The sequence below is a fragment of the Neoarius graeffei genome, chromosome 14 (assembly GCF_027579695.1).
Source record: "Neoarius graeffei isolate fNeoGra1 chromosome 14, fNeoGra1.pri, whole genome shotgun sequence".
In the NCBI taxonomy this organism is placed as follows: Eukaryota; Metazoa; Chordata; class Actinopteri; order Siluriformes; family Ariidae; genus Neoarius; species Neoarius graeffei.
Genome location: NC_083582.1, coordinates 13,210,913 through 13,231,884, shown reverse-complemented (window position 1 = coordinate 13,231,884; position 20,972 = coordinate 13,210,913). Strand labels below are relative to the sequence as shown.

The following is a 20,972-nucleotide window of genomic DNA, read 5'->3' as shown; positions in this document are numbered from 1 at the left end:
AGTCCATTTTGTCATTTCCAATACAGAAGCATGCCTGTATGTGATGCAGTGCCGTCTAAGGGCCTGAAGATCACGGGCACCCAGTATGGTTTTCCGGCCTTGACCCTTACGCACAGAGATTCTTCCAGATTCTCTGAGACTTTTGATGATATTATGCACTGTAGATGATGATATGTTCAAACTCTTTGCAATTTTACACTGTCGAACTCCTTTCTGATATTGCTCCACTATTTGTTGGCGCAGAATTGGTGATCCTCTTCCCATCTTTACTTCTGAGAGCCGCTACCACTCCCAGATGCTCTTTTTATACCCAGTCATGTTAATGACCTATTGCCAATTGACCTAATGAGTTGCAATTTGGTCCTCCAGCTGTTCCTTTTTTGTACCTTTAACTTTTCCAGCCTCTTATTGCCCCTGTCCCAACTTTTTTGAGATGTGTTGCTGTCATGAAATTTCAAATGAGCCAATATTTGGCATGAAATTTCAAAATGTCTCACTTTTGACATTTGATATGTTGTCTATGTTCTATTGTGAATACAATATCAGTTTTTGAGATTTGTAAATTATTGCATTCCATTTTTATTTACAATTTGTACTTTGTCCCAACTTTTTTGGAATCGGAGTTGTACATTAGATAGGGTGTAGGGGCCATTACTGGTGGCCTACTGGGCATACAGTGCCGTAAATAGGGAGTAGAGGCCTTTACAGGTGGCCTACTGGATATGCAGTGCACTAGATAGGGAGTAGAGGACACAACTGGAAGCCTGTTTAACAAATGTGCACTAGATAGGGAGTAGGGGCCATTACTGGACACCTGCTGAACATATAGTGCACTAGATAGGGTGTAGGGGCCATTACTGGTGGCCTACTGGACATACTGTGTACTAGTTAGGGAGCAGGGGCCATTACGGGATGCCTGTGGAACATATGGTGCATTAGATAGGGTGTAGGGGCCATTACTAGTGGCCTACTGGACATACAATGCAATAGCTGGGTTTAGGGGCCATTACTGGTGGCCTACTGGTCATACAGTGCACTACATAGGGTGTAGGGGCCACTGCTGGACACCTGTTGGAACATATGGTGCACTAGATAGGGTGTAGAGGGCACTGCTGGAAGCCTGTTTGAACATATGGTGCACTCGATAGGGTGTAGGGGCCATTACTGGTGGCCTACTGGACATACAGTGCACTAGATAGGGAGTAGGGGCCACTACTGGATGCCTATTGAACATATGGTGCACTAGATAGGGTATTGAGGTATTTCACCTGACGTCACAGGGTTACGTGACGCCCCGGTGTCCGCCATTTTGAACGTCAAGCTAGCTAATGTCAACAACAGTAGCTGGTATGTTACTGTAGCAATGTTTACGTTCAGTCATTTGGATGACTGTTAAAACCTTTCAGTCTCAAGTTTTTCCTTTACTGGATTTACTAGTTTACTGAGCTAGCGCGCGCCGGCCGGCTGGCAGGCTAGCATGTGCGCCAGCCGGCCGGCAGGCTAGCGCGCGCGCTAGCTCCCAGCTTGCCCGAGCGTGCTAGCTCAGTAAACTAGTAAATCCAGTAAAGGAAAAACTTGAGACTGAAAGGTTTTAACAGTCATCCAAATGACTGAATGTAAACATTACTACAGTAACATACTAGCTATGATGTTGTTGACATTAGCTAGTGCTAACAGCTAGTTGCTAATACACTGCTACAACTACACCGACCCTAATAATACAGTTCTTCATCATTGCCTGGTAACAGCAAATTTATAACGGGCCATGTCTCAACAGACTAAGAAGTTATTTCAATGACATTTAATAACATTTTGTTTATCCTGAGGACCGAAAGTAAATGAAAATGTGAACAAACCTTAGCTGTAATAAGATGGCGACCACCGGCTCCAGGGACGACCCGCTGATGTAGGCATGTTACCCAGCCTGACACAAAATATCTGTAGGTATCCAAACTCTTATACGCTTTCAGATCAATACCTGTGTATGGCGATGGGTTTTTAACGACATAGGTATACAGATCATGTGGGCCGAAGTCAGGTAAAGACGAAGGCTTCGTGTACTTCCGTACGTCAGTGAACAATCCTGGTGGAAGCAGGTAAACATCGTTCTCTAAGCCTGCTAACCTCAATTTTTGCAAATACCTCTCCCTCTGCTCGCCCTGTAAATGCCCTACGTTGCTGGATAGTGAAGGTGTTTTCTGCATCTCGCTCCTTTTTCTTTTATGTTTTTCGTTTGTCGCCTTCCTCGCATTCAAACTGATTCGAGCCGTGCCGTCCAAAATGGCAGCATCACATGACTTGGTCACGTGAGTGAAATACCTCAATAGGGGCCATTACTGGTGGCCTAGTGGACAGACAGACAGACAGGCAGGAACAGCTCATTCACAGGGACGTGTATCATGGAAAGATTTAAAAAATGACTATTTTTTTGACATTCTGTAATGAGATGTTTATTGAATGTTTCTGGAAGGAGTCCCCAGTGCGAGTACTTTGTAACAGTCACAGGTAAAGCAGTCACTAAGTTTCCCAATATCTCCAAGACAGAGGAATTCACACTGTATTGTGTTGTTTCTTGTTAAATATAACAAGCTGCAGGTTTACAGCTTTATAGAAACATGTTTTGTATATGTTCCACACTGTAACTATAAATGGATAAACAGTACCGTACAATAGGTAATTACTTAACATTTAAGAATGAAAAACAAAATCATTGATAAATTGCTATGGTCAAAGAGGAATAAATACTTTGGGATGTGCCATTATAGGAAAATAATCAACAATTGACTAATCAATCTTTGATTACTTTCCTTTAATAACAGCAGCAACCAGTTTTATTCCTCACATCATTTAATTCACCAAAAGTCAATGACAAATTTTGTACTTTCTGCATTCACAGTCATATAAAGTAAAAAAGCAGCATGGAAATTGTTAAAACACAACGGTTGGACAAAGTGTTGTTTTGAGACCCATGATTAGATTAGCAAAGACACAGTCTATCTCAAGAGCTGCAGCGTGACAGAAGAGGGAAAAAGACCTGCAAAATAAAGGAAAAAATAATCTGTTCCATTTGCAGTAACAAAAAGGACAATGTGGGGAAAATGTTCCTTCCACCTTTGCAAATCAAGACGAATACAAATAAAAAACAACACCACATGTATAAATGGTGTGTGTCCCTTTTAAAATCCCAGTATAAAATACTTCCAAAGAGGAAATGGAAAAAAAATTAGAAAAACACCACAAACACAAGAGAACACACACAAAACGAGAAATGCTGAAAATTATACATACATAAAGCACATTTTTGAGGGAGGATGGGCAGGAAATGGACAGAACCATTGGAATGAACCTTTTTTTAGTATAAAAATAGCCCTTAACAATAGAGAACAATGTTACACCCACACCCCCACCTATCTGCATTTGATAAGTTTCCCCTGAATAGCTCAGGAGATTGCAGACTAACGACGAGCCATCAACATGCAGATGCAGCGGCACCAAGATTCTCTCCAACCGGGGGGGGGTTTGGGACTCTCACACATACACACACCTGTAACCCACATGATCAACACCATTCATCAGATCAATGTGACAAAACAGTAACTGGACCATCAGTTAGCATTACTGTTTACAGTAGCATTACAGCCACATGTGGAATTTAGCATACAGGCTAGCTATGTAGCATTTTAGCATTACAAAAAAGGTAGTAGCATTTCTTTTTAAAAACGTTTTACAATAAAGTTGAGGTAGGAACGACTTGAAAAGCATGTAAACATCAGTTCAGTACCCTGTTTTTCCACATCACCTTCCTTTTGACCTCTTCAAAATGGCGAGGTTTAAAATACAACATTCAAACGTCAAGGTGAACATTAAAGAGATTACGCATATATATATATATATATATATATATATATATATATATATATATATATATATATATATATATATATAAAAACTAACAAATGGTGCAACAAATGAGTGCAAACTGTCAGTGCAAAGTTTTTGGTCATTGTTGTACTACATTCACAAGTCGATTTTCCTGAAGTAAACACTGGCAGAGACAGTGGAAGTAAAAAGTTCCTGCCTTTGAATGGAGAGTGAAAATTTATCGTTAATCGTTTAAAAATATTATTTCAGTAGCAGCAGCACTAGGAATACTTGCTAAATGGAGGTCCATATTGATTTGTTGATGTATGCACATCAAATACACTCTTGTTGGGTGGAACTGACTGCAACATAGTGTCCAAGTCCATTAGCAGAGGTGGAGCTTGTAATGAAACACGCCCACTGGATATCAAGGGCCAGTAAGAACGAGTACCGAAGTGATTGGGTGCGACATGATGGCTGTAGAATGGAACAGAGCCAAGAGGGACAAAAGGATTTGTGTTGAAACGCATACTGGGCGGGGCTACAGCATTCGGGGGGGTGTACTTGGCGTAAGAAGTTGGCAGCTCCCAAGGAGGCGGCGCTGAACCACTGCGCTTTGCTGTTTTGCTTGGCGGGAAATAATCTTCATATCTGTCAGCTCCGTGATGTCCTGCATCTGTTCCTCGTTTCCCCGCCTCGAATCGCGTCATCCCTCTCCAATCTTCATCTGATGATGAGGAAGACACAGGACTAGCAGAGCTGGCTGATGCACTCCGATTGGACGACAAATATCGAGGGCGTGGTGAGCGATGATTCGACTCCCCCCATCCATCACTTCGACCCCTAAGAGCATCTGCTGGTCTAAAGCTGTGCAAGAGTGAATCGATAGCGAAGGACGAATCCAGTTTGGGACGATAAAGGTCTTCCGGAGTGGGAGACGGGCGACAGATAGACAGGTCAGGCGCGGTAGGCTGTGGTTCATCTTGCTGAACAGGAGTGTGCCCTTGCAGGATGTAGGGTGCCAGGTCCTGGGCGAAGATGGTTTCATCTTGCCTGGACACGGCTGTGTTCTGCCTCTTTAGCAGTTCCAGAGGGACCCTGCTCACCTCCACAGCCCAGAAATTCCCCTTTCCCTGAGGCTTCCCCGGATCCTTCAGCACCTGCAGAGAGATTATACTTTTACTTTTTATAACAAACAAACATTTGGGTTGATAGAATCCCAAACATTAGTAGGGTTGCGATTATCTAGGTAGCTTAGCAAAGACTGCCTAATTAAATTCATTATTTTAATGCAAAGCTAAGGAAGTGAAAAGAAAGATTGGTGACCAAAACTTGTTGACCCTCACAAAACCTCCTGAGAACATAAAAATGCCACAATACCAGAACACTACTGTCAAGTGAACATCACAACAGTACTCACTATTATGGTTATCTGTGTAGCTTTGTAACACCACATGCTTACTCCTGGATCAGTGCTAATTGGAAGTGCTTGAAATCAAAGTGTTTCTTCACAGGAGCCACTCCAGGGACGTTGAGGACATACATACCTTGACGAAGCAGTCGTAGGAGGACAGATTGTGCCGCACTGAATCTCTCCACCCTTTGTAGTTCCCTTTGAAGAAGGGGAAGAGCATGCTGATCTCTTTCAGGATCTGAGCACAGGAAAGGAGGTCACGAAGTCATGCATCATCACCATACGTGTACTTTAAAACCAACAAACAAAACAACAACAAAAGGGATTGTGGGAGTCTCGGGTGTAACGCAGACCACAGATGGTTGTTAGCATTCCCTCCCTGTGAAGTGTTTCTTATTGAAAATTTTTTAAAAGAGCATGTGGTTTGGGACAGTGCAGACATCATACAAATTATCAAAAAGAGAAGACGTTACAACTTTTTCACTATCAAGCTAGTCAGATAAGAGGGGCTAGCATTAGCATAGAGGAAGCCACTTTGAGAATGTAGTCTATTCAAGTTAACTTGTCAACCTACACCCATCCATCCACCTGCTGTTTGATGCAGTTCTCTAATCAGCCAATCCCTTGACAGCAGCACAATGTATCAAATCATGCAGATACAAATCAAGAGCTTCTGTTAATGTTCACAGTGTTCAAACATCAGAATGGGAAAAATTGTGATCTCAAAGTGTGACTTTCTTTCACTGTGGCCTGGGTGTTGGTTTGAGCCAGATGGACTGGTTTGAGTATTTCAGAAACTGCTGATCTCCTGGGGTTTTCACACACAACAGTCTCTAGAGTTTACACAGAATGGTGCGAAAAACAAAAAAACATCAAGTGAGTGGGCAACAGCTCGGTGGGTGGAAACAAACACCTTGTTGATAAGAGAGGTCAGAGGAAAATGGCCAGATTGGTTCGAGCGTCCAGGAAGGATATAGTAACTCATATAATCACTCTTTATAACCATGATAAGCAGAAAAGCATGTCAGCAGGCAATAGCAGAAGAACACATTGGGTTCCACTCCTGCAGCCAAGAACAGGGATCTTAGAATCAAGAAAAAGTTCCTATTAAAGTGGCCAGTGAGTGTACATGCCAACTACGCTGAAGCAATAAATTGAGGAAAATTAACATCGCAGCTATTTTACTGTACATGTTGTATACAGATTACACCATAAAATATTGTGCTTTTCTCACACTTAGTAAGAAGCAGTCAACATTATTTTTACTGCAAACTCACAACCCTTGGTTCAGTTTGTTTTTGGAAAATATCCACCATGCTAGCATTGTCATGCTACACCAATACTTGGTGAAAAAAGTAGTTTGTTCATGGAAAAACTACATTATTATGAAAATATCTTAGAGGTAGTCAACCTAGTTAGCTACTCTTCGTGACTGTACCATTAAACGGACACTTTAGTTCATTACACCCTTATCTTTAAGGTACGATTTAAATGCCCTGAAGAGCATTGTGGATAATTCTAGTGTTCAATCATTTAATTATCCCTCATTAATACAAGTGACATTTTGACCCTTACACACTTGATAGTGTGCATTACTTTCACTCCTCCTCCCTTCATCCCTCATTCTTATCACCCTGTCGGAGCAGATCTCCAGTTTCGACTCACTCCCTGCACCAAATACAGTCTGTGTGTGTGTGTGTGTGTGTGTGTGTGTGTGTGTGTACTGTATCAGTGAACAGTATTATACTTCTATTAAAATTTAAACTATTTAAGGTCTAAGGTTTATTAATTAATGTTGTTTATTGTATCATACTTCTTTATTTCGAGTTCATTAAGTCAATATACAGAATCATTTGAGATTTTTTTTTTCTCCTCCATAAAGTTCATCTTACCTTTTATCTTTAACCATGATCACAGCTAGCTATGAGAACATTAAGGCCTGGACCTCAGAAGTTTTGCATACTTTTGGTTTTTTGCTTAAGGGGTTTGTGCCTGGGTGGGAAATCAGCCCCTGTCTGCTTTCATTAAAAAGTAGACACTAAAGAGTTTATATGCACTTTTTAAAAAATTATTAAATTAATTACTGGACAAAACATTTTGTTTCTTGGAATATGTATGTTTTGCAGGTTTGTCGAGCAAAAACAATCATCTCATCATCCTGTTCTACAGGGTTGCAGGCAAGCTGGAGCCTATCCCAGATGACTACGGGCGAAAGGCGGGGTACACCCTGGACAAGTCGCCAGGTCATCACAGGGCTGACACATATGCCGCTTTTCCACTACCAACGCGGCTGAGTTGGGCTGAGCCGTGCCGTGCTGAGTTGGGCTGAGTCGAGCTGAGTGGGGCTGTTGGAGTTGCATTTCGACTACAACCGCGCTGAACCGTGCTGGCTGGAAGTGGGTGGACACATTGGGTGGAGTTAGCGAAAGTGGGTGGACGTCACGTGATGTCGTTAGGCGGCGCAAACAGTGACATCAGTGGCCTTTTAAGCGGTAGTCTCACGACCCGGATAGTAAACAATAAACATGGAGGACATGGAGTCGTTAGTGTTGCTGGTCTTGGTGCTGTGGCTTGTTGTCACCGACAACGCCAACAGATACTGGCAAGAGCGTATAGATGAGGCGAGGCGCATAAGGCTTCAGAAATTCTCGTAATTCGTAATTCTTCTTCTTCCGGGTTTACGGTGTTTACAGATCCCAGCGTGCTCGCGGGGCGTGTGTGGGCATGTGAGGACACTCCTCCTCACCAATCAGTGCACAAGGGAGTGTCTGCTCACGCCCCTAGCCCCACTCAGCTCGGTTTGGCTCGCTTCAGCCCTACTCCAAAACCGTGCGAGTTTTGGGGGCTGAGCAGGGCTGAAGCGAGCTGAGTCGCGCCGTTCTGAGGTAGTCGAAACGCGACCCATGTCGGGCTGAAGTGAGCTGAAGCGAGCTGAAGTGAGCTGAAAAAGGGTAGTGGAAAAGGGCCAATAGACACAGACAACTATTGAGGTATTTCACCTGACGTCACAGGGTCACGTGATGCCCCGGTGTCCGCCATTTTGAACGTCAAGCTACATACTAACGCTGCAGACAGAGAGGGAGAACCGGCTTGAAAAAAAAACGTGTTACAGACACCTAGAATAGATTAATTTGTCAGTAAGCACTCTATAAATAACCATGGTGTTTGCTTGTTGTGCTGTGGGCTGCCACAACAGACAGGGACAGCGTGCAGGACGCTCCTTTTACCGGTTTCTAGTGATGGGAATTTCGGCTCTTTTTCGGGAGCCGGCTCTTTTGGCTCTTCTTACTATAAGGAGCCGGCTCTTTCGGCTCCCAAACGGCTCCTGAGATTTTATTTTTGATTTAATTGCTGCAATTAACTAGTTAATTAATTACATTATTTATATTTTATCAATAGGATGTTTTCCATTTTATTTTTTAGTTTTTGTAGCCATTGTAAAGCTTTGTAAAGTATAGCAGTGTAACAATGTTCTAGCAATAGAAATAAAACTTACTTACAGTACCAGTTAATAAATTATTTTCTCACAAACATAATGCAAAACTGTGTTATATTACCAATATAAAATACACAGCGGGCGGCACGGTGGTGTAGTGGTTAGCGCTGTCGCCTCACAGCAAGAAGGTCCTGGGTTCGAACCCCGGGTCCGGCGAGGGCCTTTCTGTGTGGAGTTTGCATGTTCTCCCCGTGTCCGCGTGGGTTTCCTCCGGGTGCTCCGGTTTCCCCCACAGTCCAAAGACATGCAGGTTAGGTTGACTGGTGACTCTGGATTGACCGTAGGTGTGAGTGTGAATGGTTGTCTATGTGTCAGCCCTGTGATGACCTGGCGACTTGTCCAGGGTGTACCCCGCCTTTCGCCCATAGTCAGCTGGGATAGGCTCCAGCTTGCCTGCGACCCTGTAGAAGGATAAAGCGGCTAGAGATAATGAATGAATGAATGAATGAAAATACACAGCTGATTTTCCCCTCCTCAGGTGCCTCACAGACTCCTCTCCCCTGCGCTCCACAGCTTTAAGCATTACACCAATTTTCGTATTTTCGCAGCTGTGAATGACATCAACCCCCCCAACCAAAAAAAGTAGGCATACACCATGCTACTTTTTTTCCTTTGAATGGTAATAGACAACACAAAGACGCAATCGGACAGCAACTTTTTTTTGTGAAAGTCTCTCTCTCTCTGAGGCACCGAAGGACAAAAAACTAATTCGGCTCCCCAACTCGGCTCCCACCGAAGAGCCGTTCACTTCAAAGAGCCGGCTCTTTGAACTGGATCGTTCGCGACCGACACATCACTACCGGTTTCCTACTGACCCAGACAAGAGGGCCAAATGGATTGCAGCTGTGAAGAGACAGGATTGGGAGCCAACAGAGTACTCCAGACTTTGCAGTGATCATTTCATTTCAGGTTAGTTTATCAGTTAACGCAATTTTGATAAAATATATAGCAAAAAGTAAATGGGTCAGTGTTTGTTAACCCATCTGAGCAGTGAAACAAGGCAGTGTTAATTTGTCTAGGGTTGCATGTAGCAGACATCAGACATAAAACGCAATAACAAAGGCTAGAAAGAAACGGGACACAGAAATAAACAGGGAAATTAAGTAAAAAGAAAGAAAAAAAAGAGCGCGGATCTCCAAGCACATGAGAAGCCTATCTTACGCACATATCACGCGGACTCCACACCTCCACACACGCATCGCGTCTTAAGTCATAACTCATCAGGGGAAATCGTGCCCGCATTGGCATGTTCAAAAAATAACCTCGCGTCAACAATGATACCACACACAAGAAAAAAAAAAAAAAACAGTCAGGCTACTCAACAACCAACCTGGCAGCAGCAGTCGTTGTCATGTAAACAACACTTTGGATATGCAAATGCTTCCCGTTACACACGATTGCTATGTCAATAAACATCATTTTGCCAATATTTTAGAGACCCCCCAACATTTCCCAAATCATGTTTTCAAAGGATCTCATGTCTGTTTCAGGGGATCTCGGATCCCCCGAGTAACAAGACAGTGTTGTGAACATAGCCTACCTTGTACCGTTTCAAACTGCTGGGGTCATCCTTCATCAAACTGTTGACTTCTGTCGACAACCTTGGCTCCATACCAAGGCTGGGTACAGGTGTTTGTGATAAAAGACAGATCCAATTTAACACGAATCACAGCTTACTTTCTTGTTAAAATGTGCAAAGGTCTCCACCATCTCATACCGCCTTGCACTGAAGGACTTAAGCGTGCCGTCCAAAATGGCTGCGTCACGTGACTTGGTCACGTGGGTGAAATACCTCAATTCACACTCCCATTCACACCTACGGTCAATTTAGAGTCACCAGTTAACCTAACCTGCATGTCTTTGGACTGTGGGGGAAGCCGGAGCACCCGGAGGAAACCCACGCAGACATGGGGAGAACATGCAAACTCCGCACAGAAGGGCCTTCGTCGGCCACAGGGCTTGAACCTGGACAGTCTTGCTGTGAGGCGACAGCGCTAACCACTACACCACCGTGCCGCCCCCTCCAACATCTCATTTCTATAATTTATAATAACTGAATAAAAGTAATTTTTTAAGTGCTCTGTAAGGAATAGACAGGACTACAGTTCTGAGACAGACCCAAAGCTGTTTCAGGAATTCATTGTTAACTGGTGCTCAGGAAGAACAACCTAGATAGTAAGCTGCTGAAGACCTTCTACAGATCCTGCATTGAGAGTCTGCTGACATACTGCATCTCTGTGTGGTATGCCAGCTGCACTGAAGCAGACAGGAAGAGGCTGCAGAGAGTGGTTAAGACAGCGCAGAAAATCATCGGCCACCCTCTCCCCACTTTGGACGACATTTACAACTCTCGCAGCCCCACCAGAGCAAGAAATATGGTTAAGGACAGTTTTCACCCGAGCCATCAGTTGTTTGATCTGCTGCCCTCTGGGAGGGACTACAGGTGCATCAGGTCCAGGACTAACAGACTCAAGAACAGTTTTATCCCTAAAGCCATAACCCTGCTGAATGCTAACATGCACTAAACCCACTCCTTGTTGACTGTTCCATATTATTTATTATCTATCATTAGTTATCTACCTCAATAGTGCAATAATAACAAATGCAATATGCACTTTGTGGGGGTTTTTTTCCGTAGATGTATGTTGTGTGTGTTGTATGTTTTGGGTGTTTGAAAAAAATGTTCTATTTTATGTGGTCTTGTGTGGGGTTCCCCCCGTTCTATCTTTATATGGTCTTGCACTTTAAGGTTAGCTTTTAATTTTGTTGCACTTATTACAATGACAATAAATTCTGATTGTGTCATTTTTAAGGAATACAAAAGCAAACATCAAGTAAAAAAAAAAACAAAACACTGTGGCAAAATATATAATAATCAACTCAGATTAATCAAACTAACTGTAATCAGAGCAGTTTATGGAAGAATAGAAGGAGAACATAAGATTAAATAAAATAGCACTTAATGTAGCACACATTATGAATTGTGATTTATTATAGATTAACTATGACACATTTAGCATTTCTTCCAGGTGTGCAGTCTTACCTGGGACAGAGTGAGCTTCTTCTGCGGGGAGTTCTGGATCACCATGGCGATCATAGCCAGGTAAGAGTACGGAGGTTTCGGGTAGCGCTGATAGTTCTTCTTCTTGCCCACGTTCGGCGCCCATTCTCCAGCGTGCTGATCCGCGGGGAGTCGGGAGGCACTGCGAGTCCCGACCCGAGGCTCGTTCATCAGTCCGGGTACAGGTTTCTCTGCGGGGCCGGTTAGCTGTGGTAACACACTCCCCATAACCCCGCTGTGTTGCGCCAAAACCCTGTCTATGACCCCGGAGTTTGGGTGTAAAGTTTCCTCGGAGGTCCCGGTGCACCGCGGCGGGGCTGAGATCTGTAGCCGGGCTCCGGACTCTCTGTACGGGCTGAGCGCGCCGCGCCACTCCGCTCCCCCCCGGAGCTTTGTCATGCTGATGATGATGATGATTATGGAGGAGGAGGACAGTTGAAGGCACCACGTCCTCGCTGTCTGGAGAGCAAACAATTAACAGTTTCACGTCAATCCCGCTGTGTAAATAGAGAAGGAGCCATCAGCCCCCATCTAGAGGAGGGGGTGGAAACCAGAGCTGTTTCATTCCCATTTCATATAATTTCTTACTAAACATTTCTGAGGTCATATGCATGATCTTTGACCCATTATTGACCTTCCATCAGGTCTTTCAGCACTTCATGGATTCGTAAGCTGATTTATGGAATACAGAATCTCTTGCAAAAGAGATTCTGAATCTCAATGGGATTATTCCTGGTTAAATAAAGGTAAAGAAGAAAAGAAGTTTACTGCTTCATTTCTTCTGATTAAATTTTTATCTGGAATCTGGACTCCCAAACTAATTCCCAATTTCATGCTTACCAAACTCGACAAAGCGACCAACTGCAATAACCTCCCCCTCCACCTTAAAAGTTTTACATCCATGATTAGTTTTAAACGTAATCTCAAGAACCACCTATTCTCATTCCCCAGCCACACTTGACCTTTATCTTTAAGTAAAGTTCAGTACTGGATCAAACTGTAAAATATTACACTACACCATGCACCAGGCTTCTGTTATTAGTACAATATTTATTCACCATTTTGAAATCAATCAGTTACACTTTTTTTTACTTTATGTATAGATCCTAGGTTACATTTAATTCGTTTCTTATTTTCACTCATTAACTTATATTTTGTTATCTGCAATTGACATTTTGTTTATATTTGTTATTTCAGTTATGATACCAGTTACAGTTTAATGTATAATTTTGTTATAAATTATTATATTATTATCATTATTTGTTATTTACTATTGTTAATATAGTTATTCTCTAATTTGTTAAATTTGTATTAATTACTTGTTAATTTAAATGGGGGAAGACTTAGAACAAGCCATTGTGCTTTTTTCTTCCCCCAGCACGTTTTCTGTTTTTGTTCCATTTATGTTTATCCTGTAAATTTCTTTTATCATGTGCAAATAACTAAAAAAAATAAAATAAAATAAGCCTGTAAGGATTTTAAAATGCTCTTCTGAGAGCCAGAATTCAGGATTCAGGACTACATCCCAGCATCAAATGTCAACATCTCATCAGCATCGAAATCTTACATACTGTATAAACTTCTGCCAGAAAGTACAAGTACCCAGTGTACCTGGAGGGCCAAATCACCCTGAAACTCCCTCATTACCAGTTTGCTTACAGTCAGCACTGATAAGTATTGAAATGAAGTCATCGGCTCCAATGGGGGGGAAGGGAACCTGAAAAAAGGGGCTTGTTTGCAAACCAAGCATGACAGAAACTATGGGTTTTAAAAGAACATACAGAAAAAAGAAGGAAAGGAATGAGGAGAGAGAGAGAGAGAGAGAGAGAGAAATAATGTAACAGTGGTTTCACTCAATAAACAAAAGCACACAATATACACATGGCTAATAAACATGATCCCAGGTCACACTAAGAGATTAAAGCATCAGCACGAAATCATACATCAAACAACATCCAGGTCTTTTACACAGGAGACACTTTGAAGACCTGAAGTCATTTGTGTATTAAAACACATTCATCTTTAGTTATTTATTCAATCAGAAATATCCATGAAAATATTTCCTGTTTGGATTTTAGATAATCATATGATATATGAATATGAAATGGTTCCTCCAAAGTGCACTATGTAGGGTTTATAAGTAGAGTGCCCTTATGTACAGCACGTGGTATAGGGAACTTATTTCACATTTAGAACACATTTGGACATTTGGAACACAGCCCCTCAACCTACATATTCCAGACAATTCATATGCATTTAGGACAATCCATTGTGCTCAGTGTGCTAATGTCTAAGTCCCCCTCGTCAGTAAGACACACACACACACACACACACCACAGGGGCCAGAGGAGAATGAGTTTCAGTTAGCGAGAGATGAGACCGTTCACACTTCACCTGCTCACTCAGTCAGGGTGATAATGACAAGACTGGGCTGAAAGAAAGTTGACAAAAGTGCATGTCTGGGATTCCTGGGTGAGAAAAAAAGGAATGAAAGAATAAACCAGATCATAAGGAAAGAAAGTAAAGTGCTAAAAAGGAAAGGAAAGAACAGACAGTAAGATGGGAAAAGAAATACAGGTCAGAAGAAAAGAAAAAAATGACAGATGGACAAAAGCTGGTGGAGAGGGAGGGAGGGATTGATGGATGGATAGATAGTTACACTAAATGAAAGAAGAATAAATGTCAGAGACTTGCAAGAAAAAGAAACAAAGTAAGAAAGAACAAATTACACAAAAGAATGTATTTTATGCTGGAAGTAAAAGTTATGTGTCAGAGAGTGGGCACTCAGGAACCTGTGCTGAAGATAAACAGGTTTGTTCAGCAGGCACACACACACACACCACACACACACTTCACCTCCGTTTGAGTGAAAGGCTTTCCCTTTGGCACAAACTCTGTTTTTATTTAAAACTCAGGAGCAGAAACCCAAAGGAATTCTAATGAAGTGTGTGTGTGTGTTCATGAGGCTCCACATCACCAGCTGCAGCTCCAATTAGACAGACTGAGATTGGCCCAAACACACACCACTGAAACCAAGCACATCTCCAACTTCCATGATCTCTCTCTCTCTCTCTCTCTCTCTCTCTCTCTCTCTCTCTCTCTCACACACACACACAAAACACATGTGATGAGATCAGCAAGTGTCCATTTATCTCCCATATTATTTCTTTTGTCTAAGTGTGTATTCACATTCTTACTTCCTGAATTTCAGTTTTAACATTTTTTTAACTTAGTTTTTAAGCGCTTTGATCTTGATTGCACTGGGACACACACTTCAGGTTTAATATTAATAAAAAATAAGGATAAAGCAGCTAGAGATAATGAGATGAGATTAATCTTATCAACAACTTAGCAATCATAATGGAGCTTGTTCAGATAGGTTTAGTATTGTGTTCCTTTAAATGTCTCATCTCATCTCATTATCTGTAGCCGCTTTATCCTGTTCTACAGGGTCGCAGGCAAGCTGGAGCCTATCCCAGCTGACTACGGGCGAAAGGCAGGGTACACCCTGGACAAGTCGCCAGATTATCACAGGGCTGACACATAGACACAGACAACCATTCACACTCACACCTACGGTCAATTTAGAGTCACCAGTTAACCTAACCTGCATGTCTTTGGACTGTGGGGGAAAAATCTGCTTTTCAGATTTTTCAAGTGTAGGTCAGAAAAAGAATTTTCCCTAACACCCAGTTATTTTTGTTTAGTGGACCAAAAGCTACTAAATTCAAATTACAGACTTCCAATTTTATTCATTTTTTTTAATAGAACAGTTAATGAATTTAGAGACACGTGGCCCTAAATTCTCTGCTATTTTTTCCTGCTTCACCATGACCCAATTCAAGATACGATGTCATGCATCATCTGGCGGGCTTTCCCCGTTCATGCAGGGCATTATGGGATACAAATTTGAAACAGGAGAGAAAAATGGAGGACATGAATGTTCAAATGAAATGTGAAAGACTGACTACAGTAACGGAAAGTGAGAAAAAAAGATGTTATGTTGTGAAGGAAAGGAAACGCAGGATCAAACTAATAAATATCGGCGGTCAGCAAGCACCTCAATGTGATCAGCTGTTTGTTTAGTGACAGAATGATGTAACTGTCAGCGCACGGTCAAAGGTAAACCTGCGCATGCACACACGGACTTCCTCTGTCTGCTTGACTGCACAAAGCAAGCAATTTCATGCACATTATTTGCTAGGGAATCCTCTCAAATAACTTCCCAGCCACAGAAAGGTCTGATATTTTGTGAGATATTACAGAAATAAACATACATCACAATGACCAAATTTCAGAGGGAACTAAATTTAACCGATTTTATGAAATTGAAAGGCAGCCTAGCTTTATTTCTTGACAAAATAATTGAAACTTTCAAATATAAATAAATAAATCGACACGGTTTCTATTTTTAGGCTCCTATATGTAATAAATATCAACTTTTTTGTATTTATATTTGTATATTGTATGGTTAAGCCTTTTATTATTTTTCATTATTTTCCTTTTTTTTAACTTTTCTGTGGATGATAGATTTCAACTGAGTAAAATTCATGGCAATAAAAATAAAACAGAATTTTTCATGGTGTAGATTTTGATTAAAATTAGCAGTTTAATGTGACCGCGTTCTTTGTGTCACTTAAAAAAAATCCAAGATAAAAAGACTTCTGCGAAATTAACCAAACACCTGATTCCTCTTTCCTCAGATCCTCTGGCTCAAGCTGAGATCATTGTTCACTCACATCATTCTGAATTTCAAAAACAGATTTTTTTGCTTCTTCATTCAGAATGTTTTTCTCAGAACTGAATCACAACTTTGACAGACCAGTCCAAGCAAAACATGTTTCTGTGATGTTGATTTGTCAAACAGTACGTCCAGAACAAACCTGAGAGCAACATCTCCAAACGGGAAGTGACGGGATTGCTCAGCCACACCTTTACAGATTTACACCACCTTTACAGATTTACACCACATTTAACCTGGTTGTTACGTATGTTTAACAACATGACCTAACATTAAGAAAAAAGCTTCATTCACCACTTGGGAGGATGACTGAAAACAGGACGTGGCTTTACATTTTGCCTTCAAGTGCAGCTTGTCCTTGGGAATAAACACTAATGGCCCCAATGGCTCTATCCTTATGGGGAGGGTCAGGTGGGGTTTACATTAGACTGTATCAGCGGATCATTAGATTAACGTTTTAAAAACGATTAGTGTGCACACAGCAACGCCAATACACGATTCGCGTGCACACAGCAACGCCAATACATGGATACGCTTGGCTCCGCAGGCATCCTGCGCTCCAAATCACTCCGCCCTGAACAGCGAGTGCCCTCTGGAGGGTGCGCACTCCGGCCCTGCGCAGCTCACAGAGCACGCGAGTGAAGCACACAAGCAGTGATTTGGGACTGAGCCGCTGTGTGTGTGATCTCAGTGCATGTCGGGCATGTGCATCACTTACCACTTGCAAGTGGAAGGATGGCAAGCCTAAAGACAATCATAACTACACAATGGGCAGTATTTGCATCAGTATTTGCAGTATTTTCATACTTTTATACTCTTTAATGAAAGGTGATACAAGGCGGAAGTCCGCGCCGTTTTTCAGCAGTCACGTCACATGACCAATGCCAGCGAATCAGGAAGGTGGATGTCACAGTGACGTTGTCCAATGACGACGCCAGCTAGAGCTCAGCACAGCGTATCCGCGTATTCTCAATGTTTACACAGCACCGGACCAGACACGATCTGGATTGAATACGTGGACCCTGGTGGATTCCCGTTTCCCGGCGTTTCCAGGCATTTTAATGTAAATGGACAGTGCATCCGCGAAGAAAACGAGACAGATACGGTCTAATGTAAACTTGGCCTCAGTGTGCTCAGGGTGCTTGGCCCCCTTAATTGCTATTCTAAAGGACCCAATTTGTGTCTCTGATATTAGCGAGCATGCTAGCAGACCTGGATTCTGGTTTTAATTCTAAAATAAAATAGCCTAAATAACTCGGATAGCTACTTAATGTAAATTGGCTACTGTTTGAAATGTAAAGGATTAGCAAGCTAAAGTTAGGCAGTTTCATATTTTTTTTAAAAACCTTTATTCGTCACATGCACACTTCAAGCACAGTGAAATTCATCCTCTGCATTTAACCCATCTGAAGCAGTGAACACACGCACACACACCCAGAGCAGTGGGCAGCCCAGAGTGCCCGGGGAGCAGTCAGGGGTTTGGTACCTTGCTCAAGGGCATCTCAGCCCAAGGCCGCCCCACATCAACCTAACTGCATGTCTTTGGATTGTGGGGGAAACCAGAGCACCCGGAGGAAACCCACGCAGACACAGGGAGAACATGCAAACTCCACACAGAAAGGCCCTCACCGGCCTCGAACCTGGAACCTTCCTGCTGTGAGGCGACCATGCTAACCACTACACCACCGTGCCACCCTAATTAAAACTAGTTTTTTTTCACCTAAACATGGCGTTGAGTCAAAAAAACAAAAAGTGAAAGAGGAGCTGTGATGGAAGTTTTACTGAAGCGCTGTCCTTGTTTTTACTCTCATGGATATGATACATGAACTGCTGAAATTAGACAAATCCTGTACGGAAAACACACACACACACATTGTGCTCAACAAGCCCCCCACTGATTCCGAGATGCCGAGGCTGAAAGGTCGACTTGTCCTGCTGAGAAGATCCCAGTGAGCCCTACTGACTCCAGCTTTGTCCTGAATCGGAGTCTGAGCTGCTTTTAGACTCCAAAGGGACCCTTTTACTCTCACTTTCTGGACCAATGACTGGAGAAAACAGACAAGAAGCTTAAAGCCATCTTGGGACTCAGTGTCTTGGTTAATTTTCTATTTTTATCTTTTTTAAACAGGTTTTCTGACTTTATTTAAAGGAAAAGACGGCAGTTTTGCAGAAAGGAAGACAAAAATAAAGACATTAATGTAAAAACACAACACATTCCACTAGTTAAATTAATGTCTCTTTGACATGAATGTTAAAGTGTTTTAATTAAGGCTTCATCATTTATAAATCAGATTTCCGCAGTAAGAATGTGATTGTGGCAGCGGGGGCATGGCTAAGCAGCAGTCTGTGAATGGAGGGTGGGGTCGGGGAAGGTAAGTGGCTAAGTCATTCCACCTGCTGTCAATTAGTCTGTTTGTGTGTGTGTGTGTGTGTGTGTGTGTGTGTGTTACAGGGATGGAGCATAAAAGGAGAGAGAGAGCAGAAAAAGGGAGCTCTCTCCCCGACTACAATGCATGTGTGAGTGAGTGAGTGAGTGAGTGAAAGAAAGAAAAGCCAAAATAAAAGTGTTTGTGTAAACATTAACTCTCGCCTGCCGTGCTTCTGTGCTCCACCCACATCAGGAAGTGCTACAGTGGTGCTGAAACCCGGGAGCACAGAAGGGAACCACCCCATGGAGTCGTCGCCATTCGGCGAGCTCATCCTTGCCCTCACTACCACCCAGCAGAACCAGCATCAAGCGCTGATCACCCTCCAAAAGGAGCAGGAGCAACGCTTCGAAGCCTTGATGCTGGCCAAGCAGGAAGATCGCCAGGCGTTCCGGCACCTGCTTGAGTCAGCAGGGGCATTGACCACCACTGCCGCCACCCTCATGAAGATGGGGACGATCTTTGGGATTGCAGGACGATCCAGAAGCGTTCCTCGCTGTCTTCGAGCAAGCAGCCTAGGCATGGGGATGGGCGCTGGAGCAATGCGCAGCGCGCCTCCTCCTGCTCCTGACTGGCAAGGCGCAGCTTGCAGCACAGCAGCTCCCTGCTGAAAGCTGACTGGTCTACACAAACCTAAGGAAAGCCACCCTGCAACAGCTTGGCCACTCCACGGAGCAACATTGCCAGCGCTTCCGGATGCTGGCATTGGAGGGGGTCGGCCGGTCGTTTGCATTCGGCCAGCAACTCCAGGACGCCTGCCAGCGGTGGCTGAGGGCAGAAGACCGTGACACCGACGAGATCATCAATCTGGTGGCACTGGAGCAGTTTGTCTCTCGACTTCCGGAAGGAACGGTGGAATGGGTCCAGTGTCATCACCCGGTGTCACTGGAGCGAGCCATCGAGCTAGCGGAGGACCATCTGGAGGTGGCTCCGATGGCAGGCAGACGAGGTGTCTCTCCTTGCTTCTCTTCTCTCTCTCTCTTTTCTGCCCCTGTCTCTCATCCCCCTCTCCACCCCGTTCCCCTGCCAAGGAGACTGGCTCCTCCCCAGCCGGCCCATTGCACCCATGGTGTCCTCCCCTCTCCCTCTCCTGTGTCTGTGTTGTCTCCCCTTCAGGTAAGTGACACCCATAACACCAGTGCAGAGGGAAAGCCTGGGCCAGAAATCGCCCCCAATCGGGCCGGAACATATCACATACCGATCAGTATTCAAGGGGCTACATATCACGCTTTGGTGGATTCCGGTTGTAAAAAGACCTCAATTCACCAACACCTGGTGCAAGGTGAGGCATTGGGGGGAGCACAAGCAGTGAAAGTGTTGTGCGTGCATGGGGATGTTCACCATTACCCTCTAGTGTCTGTCCAAATTCTATTCTGGGGCCAAATGCGTAGAATAAAGGTGGCAGTTAGTCCCCGTCTCACCCACTCATTGATTTTGGGTACTGATTGGCCGGGATTTAAAAACCTAATGGAATATTTAACACGCAGTGGGTCCTGCACTAGTAGGTCATGGGAAGATCCCAGTGTGGCGTTGACTGGAGAAGCTGTCGCAGAGCCGTCTACGTCAACACTGCATCAGAGTGAGGAGCAGCCTGCTCCTCCTCCCTCTCTCAGGGATTCCCTTGGGGATTTCCTATTAGAGCAGTCGTGAGACAAGACTCTGCGGCATGCGTTTGACCAAGTGAGGGTAATCGATGGTCAAACTCTTCAGCCAAGTGCAGCACTGACCTTCCCCTATTTTGCCATTATTAAAGATAGATTGTACCAAGTGACGCAGGACACTTAAACTTAGGAACGAACAGCCCGGTTGTTAATCCCAAAGAGTCGTAGGGAACTCGTATTCCATGCAGCTCACTTTAATCCCATGGCTGGACACTTGGGGCAAGATAAAACACTAGCCAGAATAATGGCCCAGTTCTATTGGCCAGGGATTCGTGGGGATGTCCGTCGGTGGTGTGTGGCATGCAGTGAATG

General features: G+C 43.5%; 1 protein-coding gene across 1 annotated transcript; it reads right to left on the bottom strand.

The window, feature by feature from the left end:
- Positions 1-4,142: 4,142 nt before the first annotated feature.
- foxh1 (forkhead box H1) lies at positions 4,143-12,231 on the bottom strand. The gene is made up of 3 exons (XM_060938741.1): positions 11,815-12,231; positions 5,409-5,513; positions 4,143-5,021 (listed from the first exon to the last, which is right to left on the bottom strand). Exons 1-3 carry the CDS (start codon positions 12,229-12,231, stop codon positions 4,143-4,145), a joined length of 1,401 nt encoding a protein of 466 aa, XP_060794724.1.
- Between the last annotated feature and the right edge of the window lie 8,741 nt (positions 12,232-20,972).